We start from the raw sequence: 12,554 nt of genomic DNA on the forward strand, positions 1-12,554 counted from the left end.
CGCATATATGTGGAACCTAGAAAAATGGTAGAGATGAACCAGTTTGCAGGGCAGAAATTGAGACACAGATGTAGAGAACAAACATACGGACACCAAGGGGGGAAAGCAGTGGGGGTGGGGTGGGGGTGGTGGTGTGATGAATTGAGAGATTGGGATTGACATGTATACACTGAAGTGTATAAAATGGATGACTAATAAGGACCTGCTGTATAAAAAAAATAAATTAAAAAAAATTTACACAGGAAAGGGTTAAATTAAGATCTTCATAATCAGAATGGGGGAAAGGTAGCTGTGTCAGGATTGATTTAATATTTTCCCCAGTGTTCTGGGACATGCATAAAGTAAAACCTGATTATTATGTGTCTGAATTTGACTTCTATTTGAATTTTCAGTTAAGAGTCTGATACAGTATCTTTACACACTGGTTTGGCAGATCCAGTGGGTGAATGTCATCTATTAAAAGTCAGGCAGACAAGATAATTTCCTGCTCATCAGAGAAGTTCAATACATGATCATTAAATATTTCCATGACTTTCCATAGTACTGGTACTAAAATTAAAATAAACTGCCTTTCAATAAAAGTCAAGGTAAGGGCTTCCCTGGTGGTGCAGTGGTTGAGAGTCCGCCTGCCGATGCAGGGGACACGGGTTCGTGCCCCGGTCCGGGAAGATCCCACATGCCGCGGAGCGGCTGGGCCCGTGAGCCATGGCCGCTGAGCCTGCGCGTCCGGAGCCTGTGCTCCGCAATGGGAGAGGCCACAACAGTGAGAGGCCCGCCTACCGCCAAAAAAAAAAAAAAAAAAAGTCAAGGTAAATTAGCAGAACAAACACAATGCTGACACAGATTTTTTTTTCAAAGAAGTTGATAAAATTTCATAGGCTCATAATTTCAATTGCAAAAAACAAAGTCCTCTGTAGCACAAAATACAGTAACAAAGGCTGTATTTCAAGAATATGACTTGGATCATAACCTTGAAAGAACTCTTCTCTCCACCCCTGCTTCCAGTGACAAACCAAATTACTAAACTTTAGGGAAGTAAAACTATGTATGAATACATTTTTATTAATCAAATTATTCAAACCTTAGGTGATCAGTAGTTATAAAACAAATCACAAAATTTCAGTGAAGATGTATTGCCACTCAGCACTGACTTAAATTTATATAATTTTTTAAACAATTTTTAAAACTGCTTTTAAAAATATTATCATACTTGACTATCCTATCAACTCTTTGAGGCAGGTAAAGTAAGATGAAGTGCCTGAAATTCTGAAAGTCAAAATGACTTATATAGAAACAATGTAAATTACCAGTGCTAATAACAATAGTATAATTAAGGCCTACAGAATCTAGCGTGCTTTCCACCAAGCCACTGTATCAGATTGAAAAAAAATTCTTCTTTTATAATATTTCTTTTATTCAATGGTATTGACACAAAAGGAATGCTTCTCAAATCTGTATTCCACACAGAAGCTGGAAGTGACTGCTCATAAGACAGATGACAGAATAAAAAACAGAGCACCAAAAGGTTACAGACAAAAAAGATGAAATTTAGTCATGATAAATGTAAAATGGGTCCAAAAATTATTGCTTAGGTATATAATAAGGAAAATTTAGCTTAAGCCTTTCTTCAAAACCATTAAAAAAAAAAAGCATTTATCAAGTGCCTCTTATATGAAAGCAGCTACGCTGGAACAGTAAATAGGACACTCTATCCTCAAATCATTCCTAATCTAAAACCTCAAATCATTCCTAATCTAAAGGAATATGATGGACACCTATGGGCTCAGCAGCCATTTATATGCACAGTGTAAAGATAATTATACTTTATTCTCTTTAAAAGAAACCAAAAAAAGCTATGAGAAGCCACGGCCTCCTAGCATTAGGTGCCAAGTGCAGCAGGGAAAGTGTGCCAAATTCTAGTAATACTGTTTAAGGAGGAGCCTGACAAGCTATGGTAGGTTTAGAAGACTGACTATGCTTGTTTGTGGTGTGGAATCTATGTCTGATGAGGAAAGGTTATGAGAATTGGGGGATGTTTAGATTAGTGGCTAAGTCCAGGTATGACTGACATATTCAAATGTTCTGAGGTCTGTCAACAGAAGAGGGAGGTGGCCGACTTGCTCTGTGGGAGTTGTGTTGCTCCAAAAAGTAATAGCTTGATAGGAGGAAGAATTTCCCAGGACCCAGAGCTGATTAACAAGGGAGGTTTTCATTCAAGTTGTGGTCATATGAACATACATCTGGATTGTAATGGAAGAGACTCATTTATTGAGTAAGTTATATCAGATGATGACTAAGGTTCATTTAAGTAGATCAATAACAAATTTAGATACATGTAAGTAAAGAGCTTAACTAGGATATTAAAAACAAAAACCTAAAAGGTGCTTCTTAGTGGGTAAGAATAATAGCAATTTTTTTTACAGTTTTATTAAGAAGCATTATAAATATGAAATAAGGATTATAAAATAACAATACATTTTTATCATAAATTATTTTAATGATTAGAATCAAGAAATTTCCCTAAATAGTAGGTTTATAACATTAATACACTTTATTAGATAAATTTTTATTATTGTGCACACTGACTGAATTTTTATTTCATGATAAAAGTTAAGAAAGTTAACTGGGGATTATTAGATTAGACATTTATTAAAAATATTTATAAAAACTAAATTAAACTTGATATTGCAAGTGAAAATACTCCTTTTGGAAATAAAGACATACACGTAAAGGCAAACAGTAAACATTCAAAAGTTTGCCAACTACAGAGTTTTTCATATGTTTTGGGCATGTTGAATATATAGAATACATATGTATGTATATACACATACACTGATATACATTTCTATATCATTGAGCTGTGCCTTTCTTCTCAGCCTCACATTTTCTTCCTAAAAATGATTACTGTGGCCTTCATGGTCCATCACTAATTAAAATACGCAGTACGGGAGTTCGCTGATGGTCCAGTGTGAAGAGTCTGCCTTCCCATGCAGCGGACGCGGGTTCGATCCCTGATCGGGGAACTGGGATCCCACATGCTGCAGGTAAACTAATCCCGCGTGCCGGAACTAGTGAGCTCGTGTGCCTCAACTAGAGAAGAGAAAACCCGCATGCCACAACTGGAGAAAAGTCTGCGCACCTCAATAAAAGATCCCGCGTGCCACCACTAAGACCTGACGCAGCCATAACAATAAATAAATAAATAAATAAAATAAAGTAAAATAAAATATGCAGTAATGAAACTGGGGTTCCAAAAGAGAAGGGGGCATATTTTGCTGCAATATTCATTAATGGTGATGGTTTTCTTTCCACGTGTTATTACCTTGTGGGTATCCCTTATTTAGTCCCTTTGGTGGCAAAGTTTAGTCCTATAAAGACTGACAGTTATGTTTAGAGTCCCTTATGACTGGAAGGCACAGTTATTATCTTGCAGAAATGAAGCACAACTAATAATTCTTTGAAACAGTGGGCCCAGAGTAGAGATTGGTTGGGAAATCAGATATCCTAAGTAGTATAGGTTTATCAGTAACCTTGAAGCTCCCAAAGAATGACATATGGTTCTGCAGAAGGCAATGTACTATTAACTCATGGAACACTGACTGATCACCTGGTCAAACCCTCTACCTTCAAGAAACACAAATTCTACTTGAAGACTTATTTCTCTTCTTGAAAATCTCCATGGATAAACATTACATGATCTCAGTAAGAAGCGTTTATCTGAGCATTTCACAAATCCATCCTCGTCTTTTAATCCATGTTCTATTTCTGCCTCTTAATCAGTCATGAACACGAGTAATTCACTTTTAGTTCATAAAACTGAAAATAATAATTCACTCCTTAGCCTTCTTTCTTTAAAGTTTAAAATCCCTAATTTCCTTAATAATGTGCATTTCTTTAATCATGCTCATCCTTTTCTGAATTTTCTCATTTCTCCCCATTTTTGGGCAAGTGTATGTTTTTATTTCTTTGCATGCTATTAAAATGGGACATAATTATCTTAACAAAGGCAAAATGCATGAAAATATATTAAGAGGATTACTCTCTAGCCTATACATGTCACATGCCTTTCAATACAACCAAATATATTTCCTTTCTTCAATTATCACTTAAAGCCAGCTTGTAGTCGGCTATCACCCTCAAGGAGCTTCTATCTAGCTAATCACCTCCCCTTATTCTCCCCACCCATTATCTGTTTCCGACATCACCATCATGGCATCTTAGTAACTTGCATTCGATGAAGAACCTCCCCCAAAGCATCTTCTGTTAAACAGTCAAATTACACTGTTTCAGCAAACTCAACACCAAAGTGCTAACATTTTTCAAAATGTCATTTTCAAAGTATTCATCTATTCAGTGAAAAAATGACATGTGAATTGTGGCTAGCACGGCTAGACATCTAGTTCTCAGATAAGGTGAAAAATGTATTTTCATAATTTTGTTTACAGCATAAGCTTCAAGATTTTGAGACTCATATTACCTAGTCATGAGTTTACTTACTGCTCTATTATAGCTAATTCAATTAATGAAGATATAATACAATATTAAATATTGAGTTTCCCTAAAGAAATAATAAAAGCATACCACTGAGAGCCTCCAAGAGGATGTATGTAAGCAAGTACATATACCAAAATAGTACACCTTTAGACAGAATGGAATGATCCAGCTTTTCTTCTATAGAGATGGCAACAGTAATATCAAGATCAGTGGACTACAGAAAGATTGCATTAGAAGGTTCTAGCAGTAGTAGCACTTATAACACAAGGGTTGAACAAAATTAATAGCTTTTAATTTATTATGTCAACAGTTATAATTAATGTGTATATTTTCAAACACTTTTCATGTAAATTCTTCTGATTTATAAAAAGTAATAATAGAAACACTAAGTTTGCTAGAAACTGGAAAAAGACATTTTCCTGATTAAAAAAAGAATGACTCTGGTAAAAAAAGAAACATGAATTTGCCATTACTGACTTTAAATATCAGCCTAAAGGTCTAGATGTGTCTATAATTAGATTTTGTAGTAAGTTCCCTTTCATGAAACCTTTTTTACTTAAAAGGAATTAGGTCAGATTTTTACAAAGGCAGTAAGAGTATCTATGACAGATTTATTCAAATTCCCCATTGTTCCATTAAAATATGCCCTTTTGCCTTCTTACAGCTAGTGCTGAATAACAGAGTGGCTAAGCTTCCTGACTATTATTGGCAATAAGTCATATCTATTGAGATTCAAAATAGAGACAAAATATACTTCATTCATTCATTCATTATTCAGGGCTTATGCTAGGTACTGGTGTGGGAGTTGGGGGTCAGAATTTAAAAGGCAAAAGTGCATGCTCCAAATTTTCAGACTGGTAGGGAGATAAGACATATACTCAAGTAACTATTAAGTGGTATCAGGAAAGAGAAAAAGAATACTATGATAATTCAGAGAAGGTATGTGAACAAATTTAGTCCTTAACCCAGTGTATTTGTAAGTTAAAAATGCATCTTTGTAGAGCAGAAACTAATAGAACAATATAAAGCAATTATACTCCAATAAAGGTATTACAAAAACGTGCCTTTCAGGAGTTTCTAAGTGACATTAATAAACAGACTTACATTCGAAAACAGTAGAATTTATAAATTCAATGGTTAAGATGTCTACCTCAAACTCAACCTCCCAATTCTAGCCTTGATTTAATTTAGAATTCTGCTTTCCTTTCTGTCCAACATAATTATTTTTAAGGACAGAATGGGAAAACAGTCTTGACTGGGGTCAATTACATCAATTTTCTTTAAAGATTTAAAAAGACACATAGTTTTCACAATAAATGCTGGAGAGGGTGTGGAGAAAAGGGAACCCTCTTGCACTGTTGGTGGGAATGTAAATTGATACAGCCACTATGGAGAACAGTATGGAGGTTCCTAAAAAACCAAAAATAGAACTACCATACGACCCAGCAATCCCACTACTGGGCATATACCCTGAGAAAACCATAATTCAAAAGGAGTCATGGACCACAACGTTCATTGCAGCTCTATTTACAATAGACAGGACATGGAAGCAACCTAAGTGTTCATCGACAGGTGCATGGATAAAGAAGATGTGGCACATATGTACAATGGAATATTACTCAGCCATAAAAAGAAATGAAATTGAGTTATTTGTAGTGAGGTGGATGGACCTAGATAGAGTCTGTCATACAGAGTGAAGTAAGTCAGAAAGAGAAAAACAAATACCATATGCTAACACATATATATGGAATCTAAAAAAAAAAAAAAGGTTCTGAAGAACCTAGGGGCAGGACAGGAATAAAGACGCAGATGTAGAGAATGGACTTGAGGACACGGGAAGCGGGAAGGGTAAGCTGGGACGAAGTGAGAGAGTGGCATGGACTTATATATACTACCAAACGTAAAATAGATAGCTAGTGGGAAGCAGCCGCATAGCACAGGTATATCAGCTCAGTGCTTTGTGACCACCTACAAGGGTGGGAGGGAGACACAAGAGGGAGGAGATATGAGGATATGTGTATATGTATAGCTGATTCACTTTGTTATAAAGCAGAAAGTAACACACCATTGTAAAGCAATTATATTCCAATAAAGATGTTAAAAAATAAAATAAAAAGATGCATAGTTTTCAAATATATATATGTTTTCTGATTATAAAAGTAAAACAAATTCAGTGTTACAAATCCAGACAAAAAAGGAGGTAAGGGGCTTCCCTGGTGGCGCAGTGGTTGAGAGTCCGCCTGCCGATGCAGGGGATGCGGGTTTGTGCCCCGGTCCGGGAAGATCCCACATGCTGCGGAGCAGCTGGGCCCGTGAGCCATGGCCGCTGAGCCTGTGCATCCGGAGCCTGTGCTCCGCAACGGGAGAGGCCGCAACAGTGAGAGGCCCGCGTACCGCCACAAAAAAAAAAAAAAAAGGAGGTAAAAAACTAAATCTCCTCCATCCAGAGATAAAACTGTTAATTTTATCAGGTTAAATAGAAAATACATGAAATTTAATGAACGTATTATCTTATAATGAATATTCTGCACTTAATTCAAGGGAACAAATCTGTTCATCATGTACTCACGACTATATTCTTGTGAAATCTAACATATGCATACATGTCATACAGTATCACAAAAAAAATTTGAGTGTAATGCTATGAACAAACAGAGTTGTAAACTAAAACTGTTCCACTAGAATGTTGTACAGCTGCTAAAGTTGAAACTATACCAGAATAATAAAAAATTCTGGCTCAGGACACTCAACAAAATTGCTCAAAACCCTAATGAAGGAATGTTAGTATATTAAAAGTGCAAAGTATCCAAAGAAAGATTACTCTGGACAACTGGGATTTATAGGCAAAGCAATAAACACTGAAAAGAGGGAATCCCAGCAGGACGGTACAGAGCAGAGGTTTCCAAACCTTCCTTCTCAGCACCCTTTGTATCTCAGTAATTTTTTAGCGGTGCCTTGAGGCCAAAGGAAATAGCTAACAATTCTGTTAATTACATGGTTAGGTCCAAACAATTTAATAAATATATATATGTCCTAGCAATTTAGTGGCCATTAAAAAATACTCATATATTGAAAGAAATAGATTTTTACTTCATTCTTAAACAACCACAATTACTTACTAATGGGATGTGTACATCTGACAGGCACTACACAAATTCTCAAATCTTGTAATCAGAATGGCACTGCCACTCTCATTTCCTGTTCCACACTTATTACTGTGCGGAATGATGTCCCCTCCTTCCCGCAAAAGATATTCATGTGTGAATTCCTGGAAACTGTGAATATGTTTCCATACACGGCAAAAAGGATTAAGGCTGCAGATGGAATTAAGGTTGCTAATCAGCTGATTTTAAGATTGGGAGACTATCCTGGATTACCTGGGAAGACCCCACGTAATCACAAGGATCCTTAAAAGTAGAAGAAGGAGGCAGAATATGAAGTTCAGAGGAAGATGTTACCTTGGAAGGAAGGAACAATGCAATATGAGATGCAATATGAGAAGGACTTGACCTGCTGTTGCCAGCTTTACAGATGGATGAAGGGAGCCACGAGCCACGGAACGTGGACAGCCTCTAGAAGTTAGAGAAGGCAAGGAAACAAATTCTTCCCTAGTGTCTGCCCACATTTTGATTTTAGCCTCGGGAGACTCGAGTTGGACTTCTAACTTACAGAAATATACGATAATAAATTGGTGGTTTTTTAAGCCACTATGTTTGTGGTAGCTTATTAACAGCAGCCATAGAAAGACTAATATAGACCCCCAAATGATACTAATAACAATTAAAAACAACTGCAGCTATAAATGTTTCAGGTCAATTAGATGAGCTAATAATAAGTAAACTGCCTATATTATACTCCTTGGCTAGCCTCACCAAGAAAAAAAGAGAGCAGACTCAAATAAATAAAATGAGAAATGAAAGAGATGATACAACTGATACCACAGAAACACAAAGGACAAGAGACTACTATGATATAATTATATGCCAACAAAATAGACAACCTAGAAGAAATGTATAAATTTCTAGAAATATACAACCTACAAAGCCTGAATTGCAATGAAATAGAAAACTTGTACAGATCAGTTACTAGGAGGAGATTGGATCAGTAATCAAAAACCTCTCAACAAAGAAAGGTCCATGACCAAAAGCCTCCACTGGTGAATTCTACCAAACTTTCAGAGGTGAACTAATACCAATCCTTTTCAAACTCTTCCAGAAAACAGAAGAGGGGGAAACTTCCAAATACATTTTACAAGGCCAGCATTATCCTGATACCAAAACCAGATAAGGATGCCACAAAAAAAGAAAATTACAGGCCAATATCCCTGATGAATACAGATGCAAAAATCCTTAACAAAATAGCAAACCAAATTCAACAATACATTAAAAGGATCATATACCACGATCAAGTGAGATTTATTCCAGGGACTCAAGGCTGGTTCAACATCTGCAAATCAGTCAATGTGATACACCACATTAACAAAATGAAGGAATAAAAATCATGTGATCATCCCAATAGACAGAAAAAAAGCATTTGACAAAATTCAACATCCATTTATGATAAAAATGCTCAACACAGCAGGTAAAAAGGGAATGTATCTCAACGTAATAAAGGCCATACATGACAAGATTACAGTTAACATTATACTCAATGGTAAAAAGCTGAAAGCTTTTCCTCTAAGATCAGGAACAAGACAAGGATAATCACTCTCCCCACTTTTATTCAACGTGATATTCGGAAGTCCTAGTCACAGCAATTGGGCAAGAAAAAAAAAGGTATCTAAACTGGGAAGAAGCAAAACTGACACTATGCAGATGACATATTATATACAGAAAATCCTAAAGACTCCATCAAAAACTGTTGGGGGCTTCCCTGGTGGAGCAGTGGTTGAGAATCTGCCTGCTAATGCAGGGGACACAGGTTCGAGCCCTGGTCTGGGAGGATCCCACATGCCGCGGAGCAACTAGGCCCGTGAGCCACAACTACTGAGCCTGCGCGTCTGGAGCCTGTGCTCCGCAATAAGAGAGGCCGCGATAGTCAGAGGCCCGCGCACTGCAATGAAGAGTGGCCTCCGCTTGCCACAACTAGAGAAAGCCCTCGCACAGAAACGAAGACCCAACACAGCAAAAATAAATAAATTAATTAATAAAACAAAGGACTAGTCTTTAAAAAAAAAAGTTTAAAGGCCATTTGTTATCCTTTAAAAAGAAAAACTTGGAACTAATAAATTCAGTAAAATTGTAGGCTACAAAATCAACAGAAAAAGCTTGCATTTCTCTACACTAGTAATGAACTATCTGAAAGAGAAATGAAGAAAAAATCCCATTTACAATTATATCAAAATAATAAAATACCTAGGAATAAAATTAACCAAGGAGGTGAAAGATCTGTATATTGAAAACTTAAAGACATTAATTAAAGAAACTGAAGAAGACAAAAATAAATGGAAAGATATTCTGTGCTCATAGATTGGAAGAATTACTATTGTTAAAATGTCCATACTACCCAAAGCAATCCCTATCAAAATTCCAATGGCATTTTTCACAGAAATAGAACAAACAATCCCCAAATTTGTGTGGAACCACAAAAGACCCTGGATAGCTAAAGCAACCTTGAGAAAGAAGAACAAAGCTGGAGGCATCACATGCCCTGATTTCAAACAATATTACAAAGCTATAGTAATTAATATAGTATAGTATTGGCATAAAAACTGAGACATAGATCAATGGAACAGAACAGAGAGCCCAGAAATAAACCTACACACTTATGGTCAATTAATTTACAACAAAAAAGCCAGGACTATGCAATGGGGAAAGGACAGACTCTTCAATAAATGATATTAGGAAAACTGGACAACCACATGCAAAAGAATGAACTTGGACCACTATCTTACACCATATGCAAAAATTAACACAAAATTGATCAGAGACTTGAATGTAAGACCTGAAACCATAAAACTCCTAGAATAAAATATAGGCAGTAAGTTCCTTGACATAGGTCTTGGCAATAATTTTTTGAATCTGACACCAAAAGCGAAAGAACAAAAGTGAAAATGAACAACTGGGACTACATCAAACTAAAGAGCTTCTGCACAGCAAAGGAAACCATCAACAAATGAAAACGCAACCTACTGAATGGGAGAAAATTGCAAACCATATATCTGATAAGGGGTTAATATCCAAAATATACAAAGAACTCATACAATTCAGTACCAAAAAGCAAACAATGCAATTAAAAAATGGGCAGAAGATCTGAATACTCATTTTTCCAAAGAAGACATACAGATGGCCAACAGACACATAAAAGAAGTTCAATATCATTAATCATCAGGGAAACACAAATCAAAATCACAACGAGATATTACCTCACACCTGTCAGAATGGCTATTATCAATAAGACAAGAAATAACAAGTGTTGGCATGGATGTGGAGAAAAGGGAACCCCTCCTACACTGTTGGTGGGAATGTAAATTGATACAGCCACTATGGAAAACAGTACGAAGGTTCCTCAAAAGACTAAAAATAGAGCTACCATATGATCCAGCAATTCCATTTCTTATCTGAAGGAATTGAAATCACTATCTCAAAAAGATATCTACACACCCCCCTTGTTCACTGCAGCATTATTTACAATAGCAAAGATATGGAAACAACCTAAGTGTCCATCAATGGATGAATGGATAAAGAAATTGTGGAATATATATGCAATAGAATATTACTCAGCCATAAAGAATGAAATCTTGCTATTTGTGACATGTTTAGATCTTGAGGATATTATGCTAAGTGAAGTAAGTCAGACAGAGAAAGACAAATATTGTATGATCTCTCTTATATATGGAATCAAAAACAAACACACAAAAAAACCCAACAAACCAAGCTCACAGAAACAGAGAACAGACTGGTGGTTGCAAGAAGTGGGTGGGGCGGTAGGAGAAATGGTGAACTGTTTGGTTTTTGTTTTTAGCTTAAATAAACTGAATAAAATTTTTTTAAAAAGGCTAAATAGAAAATAAACCTATAGGTGCTCATTCAAAGAATTTTACTGGTGTGTACTTGAAACATCATAGCTTTTTGCCTCTGTTCATGTTCATTTTCCTTCCTGTTTAACAATCATGTAATGGCTATAAACCAGATAAAAAATACTTGTATTATGCTCTGATATGATTTTTAAAAGAATATAAGCTTTTCCATGCTATATAAGCTTAGGCTAAAGATTATACATTTCCATATGCAAAATCCAATGGAAATGTTTTTAGTTATTTCTTGAGCTCTTTTTAGATGGGATGATGGTCTGATGGCTAGACAAGGGAGACCTTTTTGTATATTTAACAATTACTTATGGAGAAAGTCCTACTGTCAGTGTGTATATACTTCTATAAACTGAAACTATTTATTCAAAGTTCAAAACAGTCTGTGTTCACCTGTGGTTAAAGGCAGGTGTGTGATGCTGTTCAAACAGGTCAGGGTGAACCACGTGGATGACAGTGTAGCCCCAGAAAACAGGAGGAGAAGAATTAGTTTCAGCATACCCCTGATAAAATCTGCAAACCTGAAAAGAAACAATGTTCTATTAATGCTAGCTGGATTTTTAAAATACCATTTACATCAATGACACGTTTTCATTAAACAATAATTTCCTGAAAAAATTTCAATGCTTTTAAATGCAAGTTTTTTGATTTTTTTAAACCAATACATTTTATGTGTTTGTGTGTGTGTGATAAATGTTGCTTCGTGATAAATGCGCTCTTTTTTCTCTTACAAAACACATAAAATGTGATCTCTGTTCTGGATCTGTAAGTTACAGGACGGATTCTGAGTTTTAAATTGCCACTTTACTTTCTTTATATATTTTTCTATAATTTCCAAACATCCTATAACGAGCACATATTGTCCTAGTTTTAGAAAACAGGCTAACTTGTTGATGTAAACTTGCAAAGATGGCTCTCCCAAAATTCAAACTCGCCTAGAGAACCAAGACAAATGGTTACACCAGAGCCTTTGGGGTCCTATACAATCTGGTCTCTGCCTCCACTTTCCCTTTGTCTTATTATTCTCCAGCTG

At 36.0% G+C, this 12,554-nt stretch overlaps 1 protein-coding gene across 1 annotated transcript in view; it reads right to left on the reverse strand.

The window, feature by feature from the left end:
* The window catches only part of SLC49A4 (solute carrier family 49 member 4), a 97,535-nt gene that overhangs the window by 23,301 nt on the left and 61,680 nt on the right, over positions 1 to 12,554 (reverse strand). Inside the window, exon 7 of the mRNA XM_067738710.1 lies at positions 11,915 to 12,042. Coding sequence (XP_067594811.1) covers positions 11,915 to 12,042 — 128 coding nt within the window. The remainder of the gene's footprint in view (positions 1 to 11,914; positions 12,043 to 12,554) is intronic.

The sequence above is a fragment of the Pseudorca crassidens genome, chromosome 5 (assembly GCF_039906515.1).
Source record: "Pseudorca crassidens isolate mPseCra1 chromosome 5, mPseCra1.hap1, whole genome shotgun sequence".
NCBI lineage: Eukaryota > Metazoa > Chordata > Mammalia > Artiodactyla > Delphinidae > Pseudorca > Pseudorca crassidens.